The sequence below is a fragment of the Coregonus clupeaformis genome, chromosome 11 (genome assembly GCF_020615455.1).
Source record: "Coregonus clupeaformis isolate EN_2021a chromosome 11, ASM2061545v1, whole genome shotgun sequence".
In the NCBI taxonomy this organism is placed as follows: domain Eukaryota; kingdom Metazoa; phylum Chordata; class Actinopteri; order Salmoniformes; family Salmonidae; genus Coregonus; species Coregonus clupeaformis.
Window position 1 is genome coordinate 48,580,003 of NC_059202.1, and position 25,839 is coordinate 48,605,841.

General features: G+C 42.7%; 1 protein-coding gene across 1 annotated transcript in view; it reads left to right on the plus strand.

The window, feature by feature from the left end:
* The window catches only part of LOC121577180 (SH3 and multiple ankyrin repeat domains protein 2-like), a 155,502-nt gene that overhangs the window by 101,352 nt on the left and 28,311 nt on the right, over positions 1 to 25,839 (plus strand). The window contains exons 15-16 of the mRNA XM_041890946.2: positions 3,209 to 3,291; positions 4,735 to 4,859. Coding sequence (XP_041746880.2) covers positions 3,209 to 3,291; positions 4,735 to 4,859 — 208 coding nt within the window. The remainder of the gene's footprint in view (positions 1 to 3,208; positions 3,292 to 4,734; positions 4,860 to 25,839) is intronic.

Below are 25,839 nucleotides of genomic sequence, written 5' to 3' on the forward strand. Positions count from 1 at the left end.
AGCCTTTTATGGCAAAGCAAACTTGTGCAAGTGGAGAACCTTGAGGAGGAAATGGGCTGGGTGGGAGTGTGTGTGTGTGTGTGTATGTGTGTGTCTCCACAGGAGAGGAGATAGGCTGGGTGGGAGTGTGTGTGTGTGTGTGTGTCTCCACAGGAGAGGATATATGCTGGGTGGGAGTGTGTGTGTGTGTGTGTGTGTGTGTGTGTGTGTGTCTCCACAGGAGAGGAGATAGGCTGGGTGGGAGTGTGTGTGTGTGTGTGTGTGTGTGTGTCTCCACAGGAGAGGAGATAGGCTGGGTGGGAGTATGTGTGTGTGTGTGTGTCTCCACAGGAGAGGAGATAGGCTGGGTGGGAGTATGTGTGTGTGTGTGTGTCTCCACAGGAGAGGAGATAGGCTGGGTGGGAGTATGTGTGTGTTTGTGTGTGTGTCTCCACAGGAGAGGAGATAGGCTGGGTGGGAGTATGTGTGTGTGTGTGTGTGTGTGTGTGTGTGTGTGTGTGTGTGTGTGTGTGTGTGTGTGTGTGTCTCCACAGGAGAGGAGATAGGCTGGGTGGGAGTGTGTGTGTGTGTGTATGTGTCTCCACAGGAGAGGAGATAGGCTGGGTGGGAGTATGTGTGTGTGAAACTTCTCGCTGTCAGATGGATGGTGATGTAAGAAATGCTTGAGCTCGGGGCCTTGCTTGTTCGCTCTTGGGCATTCGATGCCGGGAATGTTATGCAAACAGTAACAAACTAAAAAACTGTACCTAGGAAAGAAAGCACTCCATCCACAATGTCCTCAGCTTCTTCTCGGGGAGCCGTCTACATGAGAAAGCATGCGTTAACTACATGTTTTAACTGATGAACATCCCATTGAGACAATATTGCAGCACGTGCATTAGCCTACATACCTGATAAAATGAATTGATTTTAAAGCACATACCAGGCCTATACAAGATCATTCATGAGCAGAGAGAAAGAGAGAGAAAGCAATAGAAAGAGAGACAGAGATGGAGAGACCGAGAGAGAGGGAGAGACCAAGAGAGAGAAAGAGAGAGAGAGAGATATCCTCCTCCATCCAACAGTACTAATATACCCACCAACCAGTGCAGCAAGTGTAAAGAGCAAAGTAGGTTGTCATGGATACACAGACAGAGTCCCTGGTAGCAGTGCTGTGAAGGCTGGTTGCATGCTGCTCTGCTCATCTGCTCTGGCATGGCGGGTGACAGAGGTGAGGGACTTCAGCCTAGTCCCAGATCTGTTGCTGCTGTCTTGCCAACTCAGCATAGCATAGCAGATCTGGGTCTTGCCAACTCAGCACGAAACAAACCGATCTGGTACCAGGCTATAGGGACAGAGCCTCTCTGTAAACCTGGCCAGGATTCTGGTTTGCTCAATGAACGACATCTTTGGGGATTCCTCTGTATTAGGGGGGATTTCATTTTTTAAAATTCTCTTGACCAGTTGCACTGCTCCAATAAATTAATGTAATCTCTTCAAGAGTCTGTAGGCCAACTTTGATGTCCAAGCTACAGTACAATCTCTCAATAAATGAATCAGAAAGGAAACTCCTACTGATTAGCTTGGCAGATACTGTCTGCATTGGAATGTGTCTTCATGTATTGATAGATTTTACTGTAGCCTTTAGGGTTCATACTAGGATATTGGAATATACATTCATTTACTCTGTTTCCTGAAGGTCTATAATCCCTGTATTACATGTAGAACACCCTTACAAAAAAGATTGCAGTAAGAGTGCAGTATAACTTCAGTTCAACTGCAGTACACTTCAGTTATTCTGCAGTACACTTCAGTTATTCTGCAGTACACTTCAGTTATTCTGCAGTACACTTCAGTTATTCTGCAGAATCTACCATATCCTTGTTGCACTATGACAGCGTTTCCCAAACTCGGTGTGCACATTTTGTTTTTTTGCCCTAGCACTACACAGCTGATTCAAATCATCAAAGCTCGATGATTAGTTGATTATTTGAATCAGCTGTGTAGTTCGAGGGCAAAAACAAAACCTTCACCCCTTGGGGTCCAGAGGACTGAGTTTAGGAAACCCTGCGCTACGATGACCTATAGGTCCACTTTGTTCCTGGAATACTATGACTAACACCATTCTGATCAGTAGCTCAAAGTAGAGCGTGTTACCATGGCAACCAAGCATCCCACCATCACCACCGGCATGGAACACGATACTAATTCTGGAATGATGTCTACTTGTGTTGCCTAGTTTATGGCAATTAGACTGACCTACTGTTTTTATTCAAGCATAGGCCTACTAGATTGGAAGAATGACATTTAGATTGTCCATGCATCTGAAATGGTTAAGTACTTCTACTCCAGGTGTTCTTGAGAATGAAATTCAGCAAATTCTTGTGAAAATAATGAGTTTTTATTTAATTTCTTTTTTAGCCTTTTCACCAAATCGTGTATGCTTTCTTTTGGCACAATATTGGTGTGACAGTGTATGTGTTAGCCTATGATTATTTGTTTAGTTATAGGCTATTCACTCCAATAAATCACATTACTGCATACTTGTCTGTGTGCAATTTTGCAAACACATTAAGTAGGTTAATATAGCCTAACTCTTCTCAGCTTTCATAAATGACACAACAGCATAGGCTGCCTGATGCAGTTGTCATCCAGATATTGCTGTATACACAGAATAATACGAAATGCTCTGAGACCATGTTGCATACACTATAGGATACTGCCTACTGAGGAATTAAATACATTTGATAGGCAGGCTATGGGTGGTCGCTTCCACTAAATTGAAATAAATCACTCCAAATGTCCTGTCTTCATTCATTCATTCATTCATTCCTTCGTTCATTCATCCACTCAGCTTTGCACCCTATAGGCTACCCCTCACCGCTCCCTCCCTCCCTCCTTCCCAGAGCCGCTTGCTTTTCCCCAGCTGTTTTTTTCTCTAACGTTATCCGCTTTTGATTTTGGTCTCCTTTGGGTGGAAATGTTTCTCTCTACCGACATCCACTGTCTCCGGCTCCGCCCGTTTTTTTTACATCAACGTTTTCGGCAAAGGTGGACTTAATCTTTGGAGGAGCACGGTGACGGTGCGCTGTCGCTGTAACATCTATGCACGGAGCATCATTCATTATTATAGTTGATTAATGAAGCACTCGGGGCGAGCAGCTGTGGCTATGATGAGGATGATAGGATTTAGTAATAACGGTCGCTTTGCGCGGAATTTTCTCCACAGCGACTGTGTTATTGACGAGAAGACGGTAGTTCTACAGAAGAAGGATAATGAGGGATTCGGGTTTGTGCTGCGAGGGGCGAAAGGTAGGAGACGGACCTTAACTCAGTGTCTGTCTGTTGCTCCCTTGTTATGTTCATGTGTCAGCCCCCGTCCACGTTGCAATATTTGTTTCTGTCGCGTCAGTGATGAGAATCACGCACATATTGCTTATTATCCACCCACGCTGTTTTGAACACCCACTTACTTCAATACAAATTCCAATACTTTTTTTTTCTGTTGGCGACAGTGTGATAGTTTTTGTGTTGTAGCTCATTCTCAAGTCAGCTCTGGCCCTTTATCATGTTTTGTGTGACCAACATAATACGTTTAGTATTGGAGCCTATATCAACTGAGGAACTATTGATATTCTGTTGAATTAAACAGCTTCTCCATCACAAACGTTTGTTTCTGATAAAGTAGACAGTCAATTCAAATCACATACCCAGAGCCTCTGCCTCTGCTCCATAGAATAGCAACGAACATAAGCTACTGTATTGAATGAGCAGACTAACAACTGTCCTTGGAGTTTTCTTAAAACACATGGCTGATTTATTGCAAGTGTCACTTGTCACCACTGGTTTCTTGGAGGTGCTGTGACTTCAGTTCTGCAGGAGAAAGATGCTACACAGTATTCTTGTAACATCTGTAGCAATCTGCAACATCCAAACTAAAGGAAGCATTGTTGTGACTTTGCTGATATTTGTATTTTTTTAGATGGTCAGTTTAGTTTTGTATTATATGCATGGGCTCCTGTCAGATCTGCAGTTTGTCAGTGTCTGCAGTTTGAGACTCTCTCTCTCTCTCACGCACGCACACACACGCACGCACACACACACACACGCACACGCACACACACAGCTCTCTACTGAACTGTACACAGTCAGTGCAGGTAATTTAGTAGGAACAGAGTGGAGCGGTGAATGATGCGTCTCCCCAGCCCCAGCCCTAGCCCACAGTCTCTGTCGCTGTCCCTGGCCAGACAGCATGATTGTGCCACTTAGCTGTGATTACATTGCCATTGTTGTCTACATGCAAGCTTTTTAGTGTCTTACTGATAATTACATTGCATTATGATGATCCATTCAAATACAAATGTTACTGTAGCATTGTTGTAATGCTGTCCCTGCATGTATTACTGTATATCGTCAATATATATGTACATCTTCCGTGTACATGTGTTTGTGCGTACATGTGTATGCAACAGAGTTTGCAACGTTTTCATATTATTTGGTCCAGTAAAAAATGTTTTCCATTTCCCTGATGGTGTCTGTTTTGAATGTTGACATTCAAAGGTGTCTGTTATACGTTACACTGTTGTGTTGAATTTCCCGAGGTGATGTTTTGTTGAATTACCTGTATTACATATGTGTAATAATGTGCTGTAATGATACTGTCCCAGTGATATTGCTGCCTTGCATTTCTCACCTTCTCTTCTCTCTCTGACTTTACCTGGGATGTTGTCTGCACCTGCTCCCCCACCCCTCCAGCGGACACGCCTATAGAGGAGTTCACTCCCACCCCTGCCTTCCCCGCCCTGCAGTACCTGGAGTCTGTGGACGAGGGCGGGGTTGCATGGCGGGCGGGGCTTCGCAACGGAGACTTCCTCATCGAGGTAAGGAAGCAGAGTCTCTTTCTCAATTCATTTCTCCTCGATTGCTTGCATCCTCTCACCTTGCCTCCATAAAATGCATTGGAAAAGAGGGTCTGATGGGAGGGACCTTGGACCTACTTCTCCAAAACGGTTGAGAAAGAGGCGAGGAGATAGGATGTGAGGATTCACACGTTCCTTCCTGGACTTGGAAGATTCCTTTTCAGTGTGAAGAATTTGTGATGATATGTTTGAAACTTGATGGGAGGTCTGTCTGAATACATTTATGAATGTGGGCCCGACAAGCTCCATAAGCATGGGTCTCTTTTGTGGGAATTTAGGGTAGTTTACTCCATTTATCATTTAGAGTTTTGTTTGTCCCAGAAAATCATGGCTTTCAGTACAGAACAGCACATTGTGGCATAGTTTTCTGGGCCTCCAAATGAGCTGAACCTCTGAAAGTGAGTTATAAAAGTCTGGATAAGCTCCAGAATGTTTCCTCATGCACATACTTAATGAGAAATCTGTGTTCTGTTAATGCTGAAATAAGGAATACTAAGCTACTGTATTGAAAGAGATTATGTTTTTTGGCTGCACCTCATCTCATTTTGGTTGAAGCGCTGTCTGCTCCCCTCCTAAACTACTGTAATGTCCTCAGAGGTGTGCTCAGAGTCACTTCTTTGTAGTACACTGTCCAATTTTATCGGTCAGTCTTTTTGGTTGTAAGGTGATTGAGTTCATACCCAAGCATAGCCTGAAATCCAAACTGTTCCGCTTCACTGTTGTTTCCTAAACAGAACAAGATGAACAGTTACATTCCAGGCTAACTCAGGCAGCCACTGTGGATTACATTTCCACTTGAACACGGAACATAGTATTGCCTAGCACTCATCTCTTCTTGCTGTGGATATATCTTCCGTTTGTCAGAACAGTACCTCACCTAAATGCTTTATTTCTTTAATGCATTGTCTAACACTTGACCACCACAGGTTGTGGTTGCACAGACCCTCTGGTATAGTAGGTCAGATGAATTAATGAATGAATTCATGCTTGAACAGACTGGGGAGAGGAGAGGGCAGTTCCAGTTAATCATTTTTCCATGGCTGTCACTTCAGTTCTATGTCAGCAAAACAAATACATTTTGCCCGCAAAATTCAGAACTCCAACTCAGTGTTCTTCAGTGTTACTTCAACAGAACTAGAATGATATTGTATTTCTATGGTTACTTCAACAGGGATGGGTGGAAGTCATTTTGTAGTATAAGGCAGAATAGAGGGGAGATAATGATTGGCCATCTGTCTTCCTAGAGCATACAGATGTAGTATTCATGGATACAGAGCAGGATGGTGATGATGTTACAAAAAAGGGGGAAAACATGAACTATACTGTAAGAATAGAAATACTCAAAACACAGTGATTGTGTAATGAAACCATGAAAAGTAGTGTTTGGCGGGTGTTTGAATGTAAACCCAATGTGTAAGTGTTATGATACACAGAAAGTGTTTTAAAAACAGAATAGAAGTACTCTGAAACACCCAAAGTGGTTATTCAGAACACACAAAAATATGTTTTTTGCAGACTGTATCTCATATAGTCAAATGGTTTAGAAATGCACATGGTTTGTAGCCTACATATGAATTGATGATAAGGGCCTATGGAGAATACGTTTTTGTGGAATTCCACCTTCATTTTTTCAATGATTTATTTATTTAGACAGATTGGAAACAGGAGGAAACAGAGAAGGGGTGAAAGTGGAACAGGTGGAAGTGGAAATTCAACAACTGACTTCAATGGAGTGTCATTAGAATTTGACACACTCAACCAGACAGCCACACTGTAAAAAAAATGTCTGGGGTGAATTGAAATTGACAAAATATATATATATATATGTATATATGTATATATATGTATATGATTTTACCAAAACATTGAAGAATTAATCCAACTTAAAATGTTGCTCAAAATGTAAGTATATTTTATGAGGATAACCAAATATAGAGGAAATTGAATGATTTAACTCATTGGAAGTCTGGTTTTGCCACGTGGCTATGTTTTTAAAGGATTGTGTGTATTTAAACATTTTCAGACTTTATGATTATTTTACACATTGTATGCATGTTTGAAGAAAGAAAATTATACTTCTATATTAGTATTAAGCAGCTTGTTGTGCCATGAGGCGTAATGGATCATGATGAATGGATATTAAAACCGTCAGGCAAAATGACATTCAATGATGAGACCACCCATTCCCACATTTCCTTCTTTAAATGGTAGAGGTAAATACACTATCCTGCAATGTTTGCTGTAAAACCTCTAGTTACTGCTGGTGAATTGACCACAGAGCTCAACAATGCCTGCCAAAATGGGTTAAACTGGCAAATGATCAGATACATAAATCAATGTTAAACATTAAAATACTACAGAAGAAGTTATGTAATTCTACACTAGACAGGATGTGAAACACCATAATAGTGTTTAGAAGCTTTAGAGGAAACGACACCAAAAGAGAAGGTATCTAATTATACATAGAAGATAAGGTATCTAATTATACATAGAAGATAAGGTATCTAATTATACATAGAAGAGAAGGTATCTAATTATACATAGAAAAGAAGGTATCTAATTATACATAGAAGAGAAGGTATCTAATTATACATAGAAGAGAATGTATCTAATTACACATAGAAGAGAAGGTATCTAATTACACATAGAAAATAAGGTATCTAATTATACATAGAAGAGAAGGTATCTAATTACACAGAAGAGAAGGTATCTAATTATACATAGAAGAGAAAGTATCTAATTACACATAGAAGAGAAGGTATCTAATTACACATAGAAGAGAAGGTATCTAATTACACATAGAAGAGAAGGTATCTAATTACACATAGAAGAGAAGGTAGCTAATTATACATAGAAGAGAATGTATCTAATTACACATAGAAGAGAATTATCTAATTATACAGAGAAGAGAAAGTATCTAATTACACATAGAAGAGAAGGTTTCTAATTATACATAGAAGAGAAGGTTTCTAATTCTGCCTTGTTTCAAAACATCTCAGGATGATGTGTTTCAATACTACAGCAAAGTTAAGGTTTTGTCTCCGCATTGGTGGCAGCTCAGTTCCAACTAGTTTTGGTGTTACAAAGCACTTCATTTTAACAGTGTAGAATAGAGTGTTTGTCTTGCAGCTAAACTAATATCATCCTACCACTTCACATAATACTGTATAGACAAGATAGAGATAGCCCCAGGGAATTGTCCCTTTGCAATCGAAGTTGTTATTGTGCTATTATATTCTATTAGTCATGGGAAGCTTTAATATTTGTCACACTTTTATTTTTGGTGATTATTCCTCAGAATAAGATTTGATCTTGATTTGATGTAATCGAACTGGCCAAGAATGTACAGTATTTCAAATGAAATATTAAATGATTTAGCTCAACAGTAAGTTCCTGTCAAATATTATGATGACATTACAGCAACTCTGTGCCCTGGTTGGGGGACAATGGCAGTCTCGGGAGTTCACAGCTTACTCTTGTGTGTTTTGGTGCTCTGCTCGGTCATCCCCTCCAGACCACCTCCAATGACCTTGCAGGCTGCCAGTAAACCCATGTTTAATGGTCCAGTCAATACTGGCCTTGGGACGGGGATGGAGATGGAGGTTTTAAAGCCTGTCGGGTGGAGAGGGTGCTTCTCTTGGGGATGTGTAGGTGAAGGTTTATCGCCTGTCTTCAGGGAGAGAGGGTGCTGCTCTACAAATGGGTGTGTTTGGGACCTCAGAGTAATCTGTCTCTTATTCCCTTCACTCCATCAGTGATCTGTTACTATTAGGAAATTACATATATAAAACCAGAGAGGACGAGGCGAACTTTAGGCTACTTTGGTGAATTTGCAAGGCATGCAAGACAAGACTTTGCGATATAAAGATTACCAAATCAAATTGTATTTGTCACTGTAGCGGGTGATTTGGATGGAGTCAGGTGCAGGAGGGTAAAACACAGAGTAAATGGTTTATTTGGCAAATACAGCGGTACACAGCAATGCGTAAAACTCTACAGTGCGGTATAACGATGCACTGGAGAAAACAAAGCACACGGGTGAATATCCCAGCGATACAAATATAGAAAACTCCACCGAGCTATCGTCACCTCCACAATAAACAATCACACACAAAGACATGGGGGGCAGAGGGAATACTTATACAGGTACTGATGAGGGGATATGAACCAGGTGTGTGTAAAAACAAGACAAAACAAATGGAATGATGAGATGAGGAGCGGCAGTGGCTAGAAGGCCGGTGATGACGAACGCCGAAGCCTGCCCGAACAAGGAGAGGAGGCAGCTTCGGAGGAAGTCGTGACAGTACCCCCCGCTTGACGCGCAGCTCCAGCAGCGCGCCGACACTGGCCTCGGGGACGGCCAGGAGGACGCGTTGCATGGCAACAGTGGAAATCCGGCAACAGGGAGGGATCGAGGATATCCCTCACCGGGACGCAGCACTGCTTCTCCGGACCGTACCCCTCCCACTCTACGTGGTACTGAAGGCCCCCCACCCGACGCCTCGAATCCAGGATGGAATGGATGGAGTACGCCGGGGCCCCCTCGATGTCCAGAGGGGGCGAAGGGACCTCCCGCACCTCAGACTCCTGGAGCGGACCAGCCACCACCGGCATGAGGAGAGACACATGGAACGAGGGGTTAATACGATAATCAGGAGGGAGTAATAACCTATACGTAACCTCGTTTACTCTCCTCAGGAGAGCTTTCAACGGACCCACAAACTCAGCTCAGCTCAGCTTCCGGCAGGGCAGGCGGAGGGGCAGGTTCCGGGTCGAGAACCAGACCCGATCACCCGGTACAAAGACCGGGGCCTCACTGCGGTGGCGGTCAGCATTGGCTTTCTGGCAATGCACGGCGCGCTGGAGGTGGACGTGGGCAGCGTTCCACGTCTCCTCTGCGCGCCAAAACCAGTCGTCCACCGCAGGAGCTTCGGTCTGGCTCTGATGCCACGGTGCCAGGACCGGCTGATACCCTAAAACACATTGAAATGGAGATAGGTTAGTGGAGGAGTGGCGGAGAGAGTTCTGGGCACGTTCGGCCCATGGCAAGAATACCAACCACTCCCCCGGCCGGTCCTGGCAGTAGGACAGCAGGAACCTACCCACATCCTGATTCACCCGTTCCACCTGCCCATTAGACTCGGGGTGAAACCCAGAGGTCAGGCTGACCGAGACCCCCAGATGTTCCATGAACGCCTTCCAGACCCTAGAAGTAAACTGGGGACCCCGGTCAGACACTATGTCCTCTGGCACCCCGTAGTGCCGGAAGACGTGAGTAAACAGGGCTTCCACAGTTTGCAGGGCCATGGGGAGACTGGGCAGAGGAAGGAGGCGGCAGGGTTTAGAAAGGCGGTCCACAGCGACCAGGATGGTGGTGTTACCATGAGATAGGGGAAGATCAGTTAAGAAGTCAATCGATAAGTGGGACCATGGCCGTTGTGGAACTGGTAATGGATGTAACTTACCCGTTGGAAGGTGCCTAGGTGCCTTACTCTGGGCGCACACCGAGCAGGAGGAGACGTACACCCTCACGTCCTTAGCCAAGGTAGGCCACCAGTTCTTCCCGGTCAGGCAGCGCACTGTACGGCCGATGCCTGGGTGACCAGAGGAGGGGGACGTGTGTGCCCAATAGATAAGACGATCACAGACAATAGACGGCACGTATGCAACCCAGCTGGGCATTGAGGTGGAGATGGCTCTGTGCGTAACGCCCGCTCTATATCCGCGTCCATCGCCCATACTACCGGCGCCACAATGCAGGAGGACGGGAGTATGAGGGTGTTGTCTATGGGCCTCTCCTCTGTTTCGTACAGCCGTGACAGTGTGTCTGCCTTCACGTTCTTTGTGCCTGGTATGTACGACAGCGTGAAATCAAACCGGGTGAAGAACAAGGCCCACCTGGCCTGGCGAGGGTTCAGCCTCCTCGCTGCTTCACTCCTTCACTCCAGACCGCGTTTGCCCACTCCAGGGCTGATACCTTCTCCCGACCCGATGGAGCCGGGCTGATGGTGGTAAAATAGAGGTCCAACTGCAGGAGGAAAAAACCCTGGCAGCGGGCCACTGTCCCGTCGTACTCCCTCAGTCGAGACAGGTGAATACCTCTGGAAGCTGGGGTGTGGGTGGCTGTGTCCAGTCGCTCAGCTGGTTCCGCAGGGTCGGGTCCTCTTCTCTCCAGGCGCTGGATGACCTGGAGAACCCGATCCATCGCTTCGACCAAGGTGGCTAACATGTTGGAATGCTCCCGGACCCGATCAACGACTCCAGGCATATTCCCCGCTCCTGCTGACTCCATGCTGTTGGGTGTGTGATTCCGTATTGGGTGATTTGGATAGAGTCAGGTGCAGGAGGGTAAATCACAGAATAAATGGTTTATTTGGCAAATACAGCGGTACGCAGCAATGCGTAAAACTCTACAGTGCGGTATAACAACGCACTGGAGAAAACAAAGCACACGGGTGAATATCCCGGCGATACAAATATAGAAAACTCCACAGAGCTATCGTCATCTCCACAATAAACAATCACACACAAAGACATGGGGGGCAGAGGGAATACTTATACAAGTACTGATGAGGGGCTTTGAACCAGGTGTGTGTAGAAACTAGACAAAACAAATGGAATGATGAGATGAGGAGCGGCAGTTGCTAGAATGCCGGTGACGACGAACGCCGAAGCATGCCCGAACAAGGAGAGGAGGTGTCACGTCTCCTCCCGTTGCTCCCCTCCGGCACTCTGATTCGCCGGTCTACTGAGCCACCAGTCTGAGCGCACCACCTCGGCAACACCGGAATGGAAATCCAACGCACCCTAATCACCTCCAGCGCACCTGCACCTCATCATCTTATCACCACCCCTATATAGCCCTGGACTGTTCAGTGTTGTGTTGTGTGTGTGATTGTTAGTGTCTTGTTGTGTACTCACTCTTTGTTTTTCTCTTGCTCAGTGTTAAGTAAACCTTTACATTGTTGATTCCTGCATCTGCGTCCTGCCACTTCGTATCCTCAGTACTCGTCACTGGAGGCAGCTTCGGAGGAAGTCGTGACAGTCACATGCGCCGAATACAACTTGTGTAGACTTTACAGTGAAATGCTTGCTTTTGTGCCCTTCCCAATGATGCAGAGTTTAAAAATTAAAATTAAAATTAAATAGTAACAGAAGAGGAATAAAATAAAACACACAAGAATGGAGCTATATCCAAGGAGTACCAGTACCAGATCAATGTGCAGGGGTAGGAGGTATTTGAGGTAGATATGTACATGAAGGCAGGGTAAAGTGACTAGGCATCAGGATAGATAATAATAACAGTCAAATAAAAAACAGTAGTAGTGTGTGTAATGTGTATGAATGTATGTTTGTGTTGTGTCGGTATGCGTGTGTGTGTTATGTGTGTGTGTGTATCTGCCTGCCCCCTCCTCTCTCACCCCCGCGCTGGCTCGCCTGCTCTTTCTCTATGCTAAGGATGGAAGTGTGTGTTCAGTCTTCGGTCCGTTGCATGTAGAATATCCTAGCCCAGTAGTTCCCAACCTTTTTCAGTTACTGTACCACCAACTGAATTTTGCTCTGCCTGGAGTACCCTGAGGTCCTGTATGGAAATACTTTGAGAAGTTAAATGAGAAGATGGTGACATGCAAACTTTGCGAGGTGGAATTCAGGTTAGGGCTGTCCCCGACAAAGAAAAAATCTTGGTTGACCTAATCGTCTGTTCTTACATTTTAAAACATGTCTGTTTCCCTATATAGACACACCCTATGTATTTTAATAAAATCAGCTATATGTAGGCTACTGAGCTTGTCTGATGCTTTAAGCACACTGTGATTAAATAATTAAGACACGCAAATGACTTGAGAGAGCCAGAGATCAAGATAGCCTAACCAGAAGAAAAGAAACCTGTTCCAGACCCTCTTCCTCCCGCTGTTTCTGGCTTTCGCAGATTCTTCTGTTACGCTCCTGCTGTTGCGCTCCTAATAGGCTACACCAGGGGTCGGCAACCATTTCCATTTGGAGTGCCAATTTATCTTACCATTTCTACCGATCTGCTTGGCAGTTCTGATTTTTATATACACATTTTCATGGAACAGTTTAATTTCATTTATAATAAAGTCTTCGTATCTCAAAATCATGTGGTTCATCAAAATTCTACGCATAGCCTGTCTGCAAGGAACTTGAAACGTTGTATCAACTATTTATTTTGGTCCGGCCTGAAGCTGGAGCTAGCAAACTTGTGACATTGTATAACATATTCTGGGCCCTCAAAGTTTCCAGCTCCAGTGAGCTCCGGACAGACATACAGTAGCTGTATGCTGTTTGCACAAATTATAATAAGTAATCAGGTAGGCCTATTATATAACTTTTCCACTGGATCAGAGCATGACATTCTCCCCCCCTTTCACTCTTAGTGGTTATCGAATGAGAGCTGGAAAGAATTTTCAAATAGGCTACGTTGAGAAACTATTGTCATTCTCAATGGATGTAAAAACATACTTTTTTACTTGCTGTTTGAGGTGAAGAAAAAAATACTTTGAGAAGTTCCACATTTGCACGCAGGCCGGGTAGCCTAGGCCTACTTCTATGTATAATCAGGTGCGCATCCTTACTCAACAGGAGCGCTACAAACAAACGACAATGAATAAATTGACAACTCCTAAATGGAATGAAATTAACCAAAACGTGTTCCTCACAAGTGTAGCCTAGGTTGTGCGGTCCGCAAACAAGTGTCCACTCCGACAATGAGAACGATAAAAGACTGTAATAATAATATATTGAATGCATTAACAAAAATTACCGTAACCAAACAAACATTATTATTATTATTATTATTATGGTAACTAACGGTAAATGTACTAGTGCTGATACTGGTGTTCCATCCCCGCGGCATCCGCAATGGATTAGACATACGTGAATCAGACAGGTGTCTCATGTGCCATAAAAAATAGATATATTTTAGACAGCTCAACTAAAAAAAGTATTGGTCGACCAACAGCCTATTGACCAAACATTAAATGGGGTCAGCCCAAATTGAGGTACAATAATGGTAGTACAGGTGCAATGCTCAACCATCTGAAAGGGACGCACCGTGAGACCCAAACCGTCAGGTGGAATTGTATGAATTTTTCATATTGTTTTAACGGAAAACCGCAAAAAAATATTGTTGTTTAAACGTTAAGATTTTTTTTCCATTTGTCACAGCCTTAGTTACTATCCATTGTTGTTTTCGCTGTGAGCAAGCTAGAGCCAAATCTCAGTGTGTTGTTTTTCTTTGGGTGACCTCTGGTTTTGGCAGCTCCATTTATTACAGATGTTGGTCAGCCAGGACTTAATCTAAAGAAGCAGACCAACGCCGCTTTGTAGTTGGTTGTCCCAGGCATATAACCCAATAACCGGTTGTGACACTGTAGCCCAGGTTATTCTGGTGATCCAATGTTGTCCACTGTGACAGTAGCGCAAATTGTAGATGCTGTCCACTGTCATGTGGTGCTGAACTTCAGAATTCTGATACAGTCGCTGTCCACTTCAATGGTGCTGAATCTCTGATTGTCTCTTTTACAGCGTGTTTGCTTACTTTAGCACCGTAGCGTATAGCTGTATGTTGGAAAGAAAATACCCACACCACATGTATATGTATTTTGTATATGTATATTGAATGAATCTATTTAGTCTCCTCTCACCTCTCCTCTTATTTTCTCATCACGGTTGTAGCCTACTCTTTCTCTGTTGTCTTTGCAAGTAGCACACATAGGCGTTCCGTCAAAGCCCAGTAAACAGAGTACTGTAGTCAGTGAGCTTATGTCACTAACTGTAAGTCGCTCTGGATAAGAGCGTCTGCTAAATGACTAAAATGTCAATGTAAATGTCAGCTTTTCATTGGTTGTAATATGGTTTGTTAATGCACATAGTGGACGTATATTTAACATGAATATGTATGTATGGGTCTGGTAGTGGAGATAATATGACAGTGCTGCTGGCCTGGATGGCCATGGTCAAACGGACCTCCACATATGTTAAGGTTTAGTGATCCCACCACATACTGTATAGGTGTTACATACACATTCAAATGTATTCAGGCTCCAATTTAACCAATTGAAAATATACAAAACATTAAGAACACCTGCTCTTTCCGTGACATAGACTGACCAGGTAAATCCAGGTGAAAGCTATGATCCCTTATTGATGTCACTTTTTAAATCCACATCAATCAGTGTAGATGAAGGAGGGGTGGACAGGTTAAAGAAGGATTTTTAAGCCTTGAGACAATTGAGACATGGATTGTGTATGTGTGCCATTCAGAGGGTGAATGGGCAAGACAAAATATTTAAGTGCCTTTGAACGGGGTATGGTAGTAGATGCCAGGTGCACTGGTTTGTGTCAACAACTGCAACGCTGCTGCGTTTTTCACGCTCAACAGTTTCCCCTGTGTATCAAGAATGGTCCACCTCCCAAAGGACATCAAGCCAACTTGGCAGAACTGTGGGAAGCATTGGAGTCAACATGGGCCAGCATCCAAGGGTGGGGGGTACTCAATATTAGGAAGGTGTTCTTACTGTTTTGTACACTCAGTGTATCATTGCTCAGATATACAATTTAACATTCATATTCACCTGACGTTCAGGTCGGATGTGAGGCAGTCACAATCAAGCATTGTTTGTTTGAACAGCCTCTCTCTCTGAGAGTGTTTCAGCATTATTGATAAAAGGACTCAGGCCGAGTCCCAAATGTCATCCTATTATCTACATAGTGCACTACTTTTGACCATTCCCTATGGGCCCTGGTCAAAAATATATAGTGAATGCCATTTGGGACACAACCTCAGTGCATCCTCACAACAATACAGAAGCTCTTAGCAGTGGCCCTCCAATGGTCTTTACCTCCCCGTTGGATGAGGAGCTCTTATCGGTCTGTGTGCCTTTCTCTCCTCTCACAGAGAACACAGCAGCTGCTTGAAATAACCTAGAATCTAGCTTATGTTTAGCACTGATGTTATGTTCCCCGCAGGAACAGATTTTCAGTGTGAAAGGTGATGGTGTGTGTGTGTGTGTTTGTGAGGGCGGGGGGTGGACGTAGGTGTGTTTGTGTGTGTGTGTGTGTGTGAAGAAGAAGGAACATATTTTCAGTGTTTAAAGGGGCAATCTGAAGTTGAAACAATAACAAAGTCTTATCCCCACCACTGTTTTGGCAAAAAAGGGAAAGAAAATTAAAACAAGTCTTCAATTGCAACTGGCCTTTTTGTTAAATGTTTTGTTGTTTTCAAACACCATTTCAGTTATTTACGCAAGAGGATAAGAGTTGAGCACATTCTCTCCCTTTACCTGGTACTGTATTGATATTAGAGACTCAGCCCATCTCAGCCCTCTGCAGTGCTCTGCTCTGCTCTCTTTGTGGCCATGACCGTGACTATCTCATGGACAGTGAGTTGTTCTTTGTGGACAGTAGCCCAGAGACTGCAGGGCATGCCTTGGAGTTACCTCATAGCCTAATAACCACACAACCTGTCACTAAAGTAAATAACTCGGCATGGTGTAACCTATTTTGAGGATAGGAGGAAAGTGAATTGTGTGTGTATGCATGTTAGCCACTTACTAACATTGCCAACTGTCTCTTAATTGTTTAGTTGTTGATATTGTAGTAATTAATTCAATCCAAGCTTTAGAATGATGCCGTTGTTCAGTGTTACATTGTCCCCAAGGGAAAGCAGGGGAGATTGAGTCTGAAAAAATGACAATGTATTTACAAGAATCACCATTATTACCCAATGAATAGCCAGTCAAATCATTATACTTCCTATTCATTGGGTAATTTGGATTCTTGTAAATACATTCTTACTATAGAATGTAAATACAATCTCATTAGCGATGGTGGGGACCTGTTCATTCGTTCACTACACATGCTGATGGATGTCCAGGGTTCACGCACGTCGTAATATGTCACAGTGGTCACCTAGCAACCAGCTTCACATTTTGTCCCTACGCACGCTTTGATGGATAAAAGGGAGGGAGACAGCTGTTAGAGATTTCCCAGCAGCACCCTCTCTGTCTCTCTGACGGTCTGGGTACTCTAATCTGAACGTGTGTGAAAACATATGCGAGTGGCTGGGGTTTGGTGACAGTGTGTGTGTGTTCTATGTAGCTTTGTGTCTCAAGCCAGAAAAGTTGCTTTATTGTCTTCTGTATACTGTAAAACAGCCTGTATACTATTACTATTTCTAACTTAGCTGATTAGCTAAATGTTATGGTATTCACTTCAAGGTAATCTCAGATGTGCACTGATTAAACTAAAGCGAGAGATTATACACTGAGTATACAAAGCATTAAAATGTATTCAGGTTGAAGGGTAGAAGACAGGTTAAATAAGGACTTTTAAGCCTTGAGACAATTGAGACATGGATTGTGTATGTGTGCCATTCAGAGGGTGAATGGGCAAGACAAAATATTTAAGTGCCTTTAAAAGGGATATGGTAGTAGATGCCAAGAACTGCAACGCTGCTGGGTTTTACACGCTCAACAGTTTCCCATATCTATCAAGAATGGTCCACCGCCCAAAGGACATCAAGCCAACTTGACACAACTATGGGAAGCATTGGAGTCAACATGGGCATCCCTGTGGAACGCTTTCAACATTTTGTAGAGTCCGTGCCCCAACAAATTGAGGCTGTTCTGAGGGCAAAAGTGGGGAGTGCAACTCAATATTAGGAATGTGTTCATAATGTTTGGTATACTCAGTGTATATTGTCTTGTAGTGTTTACATTTCAGGTATTGGGAATACCATTGATACTTTGATTGTTCTTCTTGACATTTTTTAAATATAATTAATTTTCCATACGCTTACTCTTCGACCATGACATCACATACAGTGGGGGAAAAAAGTATTTAGTCAGCCACCAATTGTGCAAGTTCTCCCACTTAAAAAGATGAGAGAGGCCTGTAATTTTCATCATAGGTACACGTCAACTATGACAGACAAATTGAGAATTTTTTTTCCAGAAAATCACATTGTAGGATTTTTAATGAATTTATTTGCAAATTATGGTGGAAAATAAGTATTTGGTCACCTACAAACAAGCAAGATTTCTGGCTCTCACAGACCTGTAACTTCTTCTTTAAGAGGCTCCTCTGTCCTCCACTCGTTACCTGTATTAATGGCACCTGTTTGAACTTGTTATCAGTATAAAAGACACCTGTCCACAACCTCAAACAGTCACACTCCAAACTCCACTATGGCCAAGACCAAAGAGCTGTCAAAGGACACCAGAAACAAAATTGTAGACCTGCACCAGGCTGGGAAGACTGAATCTGCAATAGGTAAGCAGCTTGATTTGAAGAAATCAACTGTGGGAGCAATTATTAGGAAATGGAAGACATACAAGACCACTGATAATCTCCCTAGATCTGGGGCTCCACGCAAGATCTCACCCCGTGGGGTCAAAATGATCACAAGAACGGTGAGCAAAAATCCCAGAACCACAAGGGGGACCTAGTGAATGACCTGCAGAGAGCTGGGACCAAAGTAACAAAGCCTACCATCAGTAACACACTACGCCGCCAGGGACTCAAATCCTGCAGTGCCAGACGTGTCCCCCTGCTTAAGCCAGTACATGTCCAGGCCTGTCTGAAGTTTGCTAGAGTGCATTTGGATGATCCAGAAGAGGATTGGGAGAATGTCATATGGTCAGATGAAACCAAAATAGAACTTTTTGGTAAAAACTCAACTCGTCGTGTTTGGAGGACAAAGAATGCTGAGTTACATCCAAAGAACACCATACCTACTGTGAAGCATGGGGGTGGAAACATCATGCTTTGGGGCTGTTTTTCTGCAAAGGGACCAGGATGACTGATCCGTGTAAAGGAAAGAATGAATGGGGCCATGTATCGTGAGATTTTGAGTGAAAACCTCCTTCATCAGCAAGGGCATTGAAGATGAAACGTGGCTGGGTCTTTCAGCATGACAATGATCTCAAACACACCGCCCGGGCAACGAAGGAGTGGCTTCGTAAGAAGCATTTCAAGGTCCTGGAGTGGCCTAGCCAGTCTCCAGATCTCAACCCCATAGAAAATCTTTGGAGGGAGTTGAAAGTCCGTGTTGCCCAGCTACAGCCCCAAAACATCACTGCTCTAGAGGAGATCTGCATGGAGGAATGGGCCAAAATACCAGCAACAGTGTGTGAAAACCTTGTGAAGACTTACAGAAAACGTTTGACCTGTGTCATTGCCAACAAAGGGTATATAACAAAGTATTGAGAAACGTTTGTTATTGACCAAATACTTATTTTCCACCATAATTTGCAAATAAATTCATTAAAAATCATACAATGTGATCTTCTGGAAAAAAAAATCTCATTTTGTCTGTCATAGTTGACGTGTACCTATGATGAAAATTTCAGGCCTCTCTCATCTTATTAAGTGGGAGAACTTGCACAATTGGTGGCTGACTAAATACTTTTTTTCCCCACTGTAGTATCTAATGTGGTTTATGTAATTCCTTTCTCTTGAACGTTATCATTGTGTGGGGATCCCTTTCCTCTCTTCAATAGTCTCTTATCTGCGTATGCCTGACGTACGATTCCGCTGCTCTTAATACATGGGCTTTGAGCTGAGGTAGCTCTGATTCAGGCCACCCAGAAAAGGCTCTAAAATGGAACGGCGATAGGTGATCTCACCCAGCAGCTCCTCTGTGCACTTGGTAATTAGCCTACTCAAGACAAAAGAGTTTTGCCTGCCCTGAAGACTGAAGAATAGAATAGCAGAGAGGAGATTGCATTTGATCATGGAATTGCAATGAGACTGTGGGTGATTGGCCAATGTTAACCCTCCGTCTCTGAAGTGGCTCAGTGAAACTGCAGTGAAACAGCCTGCACTTCATTGATTGCCAGCCACTGGCCTTACATGATAACATCCTTGTCCAAAAGGGAAGAAAACGTTTGTTTTGCGTGCCGAATGGCATCCTATTCCCTATGTATTGCACTACTTTTGACAGGGCTTATAGTGCTCTGGTCAATAGTAGTGGACTATTTAGGGAATAGGTTGCCATTTGGAATGCATCCATTCTCTCCGGGTAGCAGGAGCTGATTGTACTCCATTGTACTCCATAACCACAATACAACAAGTGTGTCTCAGAAGGCTTTTTGCACTTGACTTGAATACATATTTTGTGCATCAGGTGAAGTGTATGTGGTTTCTGTGCGTTTGAGCCTGTGTACTGGATGATGAATCAAGCGATGAATCATTATTATGTTGTCTGTTGTTCTGTTACTGTATACAGGCTGTATCTACTCATCTCTCTCTCTTTCCTTTAATTGGCTGTATCTGGATTGGGTTGTTTTTCTCAAGTTTTTTTCTTGTTAGTCTAAAATGGATCATGTCTCTATCTCTGTGGTCTGGGCAGAGGTACCTGAGGGTCTCTATAGTTCACTGAGCAGTGTTATTTAATGATTGGGCTACCAAACATTCAACGTTATGTAATGACTGTGTGTATGTGTGTGTGTCACTATGCATGTGTGTGTGCACATGCACATTCTTGCTTTCTTTGTTTGCGTGCATGTGTGCACCCTTTTAGTACAGTGCACATGTTAATTCTGCTGGAAGTTACCAGAAGTGACACAAAATCCTATTTATGAAATATGAAAGGGCCCTGTAGACACTGGCACACAACCTCTCTCCCTGGCAAATCACTCGCTGCATTCCCAGATATCTGTTTTCGAAGTCAAAGCCATGAATACCACATCACCATAAAATGTACTGGGTGCCTGTAGGGCTGATAAGATGAAGTACTGGAACCATGTCGTCCAAAACGTTCTACTTTTGAATCATCTGTCTATAGAACATTCTTCCAAGAGTCTTGATGATCATCCAGGTGCTTCCAGGTGCTTTTTTGCTAACTTGAGTCAACTTTTTGGATGACATGGGTCCAAAGTAAGAACCTCATACCAACAGTCAAGCATGGTGGTGGTAGTGTGATGGTTTGGGGATGCTTTGCTGCCTCAGGACCTGGACGACTTGCCTTAATAGAAGGAACCATGAATTCTGCTCTGTATCAGAGAATTCTACAGGAGAATGTCAGGCAATCCGTCTGTGAACTGAAGCAGAAGCGCAGCCGGGTCAATGCATCAAGACAATTATCCAAAACACACAATCAAGTCTACATGAAAATGGCTAAAAAGCAACACATTTGAAGTTTTGGAATGACCTAGTCAAAGTCCAGACCTAATCCCAATTGAGATGTTGTGGCAGGACTTGAAACGAGCAGTCCATGCTTGAAAACCCACATATGTCACTGAGTTAAAGCAGTTCTGCATGGAAGAGTGGGCCAAAATTCCTCCACAGCGACATGAGAGACTGATCAACAACTACAGGAAGCATTTGGTTGGAGTCATTGCAGCTAAAGGTGGCACAACCAGTTATTGAGTGTAAGGGGGCAATTACTTTTTCACACAGGGGCATTGGGTGTTGCATAACTTTGTTTATGAAATAAATGAAATAAGTATGTAATTGTTGTGTTATTTGTTCACTCAGGTTCCCTTTATCTAATATTAGGTTTTGATTGAAGATTTGATAACATTCAGTATAAAAAATATGCAAAAGTAGAGAAAATTAGAAAGGGGGCAAATAATTTTTCACAGCACTGTATAGGATATGAAAGTAGGTCACATTTTTTATGTATATAGTTTTCTATTGATAATGAGAACTGTGAATTTATATTTTTCTACAAAGCAATTATAATGAACCAGATAATTGACCCTTGACACTTTTGGAAAAAATAAGTTTATTAAATTCTATTGAGAACTTTTCCTGAAGCCAGCTAACTTTCTCTTGTCTCATAATTTCTCCTGTTTTACAGGAAACATATCTGTTTTCCTGGTCTCAATCCTGGGACCTGTAACAAACACGTCATAGGCTATGGTATAGATATTTTTTATTACAGGAAATTAGCTTTAAAACTGCAATGTTTTGTCTCACAGGGACCCTGTTTATAGGGTCTGTAGGCTATCCAGTGCTTAAGAAAAATATCTAGACATAACTATTAGACATTTACACAATTATATGTATTTCACCTTTCATGCTACACAAAGATAAATAGAAGAATTGCAACATTTACCTGGAGCTAACTCTGCAAATAGCACTGCTGAGTGATTTAAAAAGTCATAGTCAATCGATCAATAATATAAAGCCAAAATGTTTGTCTTTAATTTACAATCTGTAGAAACTATGAGAATAGAAAGGTTCAGAACTTTTGTGAAACATCACAGCACAGTTGAAAAATAGAAATCAAAACCGGATGGTGTTCAGAGATAGATGGGAGGGGTTGAGTGGAGCTGAAGGGTGGGACTAAAAATAACAACTATTGTAAAATATTGTCCCTAAAATGTATAAGCTGGAAGTAGAAGCCTAAGTGTTGTTGTCCATTAGTTTACTTCAATTAGGGGATGGGTGGTAGGGTTAGGGGAAATTAATAAAGGAAAATATATACAAATATATATATATATATATATATATATATTTTATATATTCACAAAAAAATATATATATGGATAAAATATATTTTTCTAAACTAATCCAATCTATTAGTTGGATTTATTGCACCCTTTACTGATATGGTTGTTCCAGTTTACATGGTTTAGGTAGTCTAATTAATTTATCGTACTTATCGTTCTAACCCTGGCAGTCATTCTGAATGCAGATTGTGGGTGAATAAATGTAAAAATGTTTGGATATCCCGTCAGGCTGGATTCCAATAGGAATTAGACATCACTTTGCAAGCCAGCATAATGTGACTTGATGCTGGTTTTGCGGGTGACCAGTTTATTTGTCCAAAACACAGCGAAGCAAAAACACAATGAAGGCTGGTCACCAGTGAAAACACAAAGAAGGCTGGTCACCAGTGAAAACACAATGAAGGCTGGTCACCAGTGAAAACACAAAGAAGGCTGGTCACCAGTGAAAACACAACGAAGGCTGGTCACCAGTGAAAACACAAAGAAGGCTGGTCACCAGTGAAAACACAAAGAAGGCTGGTCACCAGCCTATGCTGGTCTATGCTGTTTTTTTGTCAGCAGGGCTATTCTCTACATAGTGCACTATTTTTGACCAGAGCCGGGTTGGTGCAATTTAGGACACAGCCAAAGACAATAGTGAACCTAAGTGAACAGATAAGAGGAGTAAAATGGAGGGCTCAGTCAGCAGTTTATAATACATTCTGTGTGTGACGCCGTGTTAGCTGATAAATAGTCATTCATTTCATCAGGGTTTAATGACGTATGAGATATATAGCACAGAGCAACACTCTCCCCTTAATTAATATGCAAGCATGCATGTGTGTGTGTGCTTGTGCGTGTGTGTAATGCCTTCTCTGTCTCTGTCTGGCTGTATCCTGCTCTCTCACTGTAGCCCAAACGTAATGAGATTAACTAGATTAAATGACACTGGTGAGATGGCAGATGATCATTTCCCGTTTGGGTGGTTGATTTGCATCTCGTCACGCCCTGAATTGAGCTGCGATCTCGTTATGGGGTTGTGGAATTAGGGGGTTGTGATATTAGGGCAGGGGTGAAAGTATAATTAATGTATTCCCGTAGGGCCTAATCATAGAATTACATATAGAATCCCTATTAATTCAATAGGATCTCTGTGGGCCTAGTCATACAGATTTGTCATATCACTTTTAAAATGTACAGTTGAAGTCGGAAGTTTACATACACCTTAGCCAAATACATTTAAACTCAGTTTTTACAATTCCTGACATTTAATCCTAGTAAAAATTCCCTGTCTTAGGTCAGTTAGGATCACCACTTTATTTTATGAATGTGAAATGTCAGAATAATAGTAGAGAGAATGATTTATTTAAGCTTTTATTTATTTCATCACATTCCCAGTGAGTCAGAAGTTTACATACACTCAATTAGTATTTGGTAGCATTGCCTTTAAATTGTTTAACTTGGGTGAAACGTTTCGGGTAGCCATCCACAAGCTTCCCACAATAAGTTGGGTGAATTTTGGCCCATTCCTCCTGACAGAGCTGGTGTAACTGAGTCAGGTTTGTAGGCCTCCTTGCTCGCACACACAGTTTTCATATTTTCTATAGGATTGAGGTCAGGGCTTTGTGATGGCCACTCCAATACCTTGACTTTGTTGTCCTTAAGCCATTTTGCCACAACTTTGGAAGTATGCTTGGGGTCATTGTCCATTTGGAAGACCCATTTGCGACCAAGCTTTAACTTCCTGACTGATGTCTTGAGATGTTGCTTTAATATATCCACATCATTTTCCTTCCTCATGATGCCATCTATTTTGTGAAGTGCACCAGTCCCTCCTGCAGCAAAGCACCCCCACAGCATGATGCTGCCACCCCCGTGCTTCACGGTTGGGATGGTGTTATTCGGCTTGCAAGCAATCCCCTTTTTCCTCCAAACATAACGATGGTCATTATGGCCAAATAGTTCTATTTTTGTTTCATCAGACCAGAGGACATTTCTCCAAAAAGTACGATCTTTGTCCCCATGTGCAGTTGCAAAGCGCTTTTTTATGGTGGTTTGGAGCAGTGGCTTCTTCCTTGCTGAGTGGCCTTTCAGGTTATGTCGATATAGGACTCGTTTTAATGTGGATATAGATACTTTTGTACCTGTTTCCTCCAGAATCTTCACAAAGTTATTTGCTGTTGTTCTGTGATTGATTTGCACTTTTCGCACCGAAGTACATTCATCTCTAGTAGACAGAATGCGTCTCCTTCCTGAGCGGTATGACGGCTGCGTGGTCCCATGGTGTTTATACTTGCGTACTATTGTTTGTACAGATGTTCATGTGGTACCTTCAGCGTTTGGAAATTGCTCCCAAGGATGAACCAGACTTGTGGAGGTCTACAATATATTTTCTGAGGTCTTGGCTGATTTCTTTTGATTTTCCCATGATGTCAAGCAAAGAGGCACTGAGTTTGAAGGTAGGCCTTGAAATACATCCACAGGTACACCTCCAATTGACTCAAATGATGTCAATTAGCCTATCAGAAGCTTCTAAAGCCATTACATAATTTTCTGGAATTTTCCAAGCTGTTTAAAGGCACAGTCAACTTAGTGTATGTAAACCTCTGACCCACTGGAATTGTGATACATTGAATTATAAGTGAAATAATCTGTCTGTAAAGTTGTTGGAAAAATTACTTGTGTCATGCACAAAGTAGATGTCCTAACCGACTTGCCAAAACTATAGTTTGTTAATAAGAAATGTGTGAAGTGGTTGAAAAACGAGTTTTAATGACTCCAACCTAATTATATGTAATCTTCCGACTTCAACTGTATTACTTTTATTGTGGGAAAAACACAATCAGTCAGGATTTTTTCATCTGATTGTCAAACAATCACTTCAAAGGGCTCCTTTACTAGGCTACGAGTGCACGTTCATCCACTCGCAACATATTTCCAGCCTCCAAACAGTGGTGAATGGAAAGAGACATCTGTTACACAAAACACCACAAAGTGTAATAACATTTGGCGATTGTCATTAGGCCAGAATATATGCATCCACTGCTGTCCGTGCGCGTCTCGGTGTCGGCCACTCATTTCTGCCTTGGCAAAATATCAGTGTTCTCGTGGAACCACATCACATTTTGGATCGTAGGCTATACCACCCATTTTCAAGTCCATTCGCTCATTTACCATGCCTCTGACAACCGGTAATGATAAAAAGTGACGTAATAGCCTACAGTTTTCTAGACATTTTGTTTTAATTATTGCGATAGGCTCATGATTTACTGGTACAGTGTACCCCCACTATTTATTTTGCCGGGACACTGTACCGTACCACCTTACTTTCACCCCTGTTGTGTCTTTAGGGAGTTGTTGTGGTGTAGAGAAGGCTGTGTCCTTAGGGGGGTTGTGGTGGTGGCTTGGATAAGGCAGAGGTCACAGAGGGTAAGGAGTATTTCACCTTCCCCAGGGGATTAGCATGATCCTGTCACTCTGGG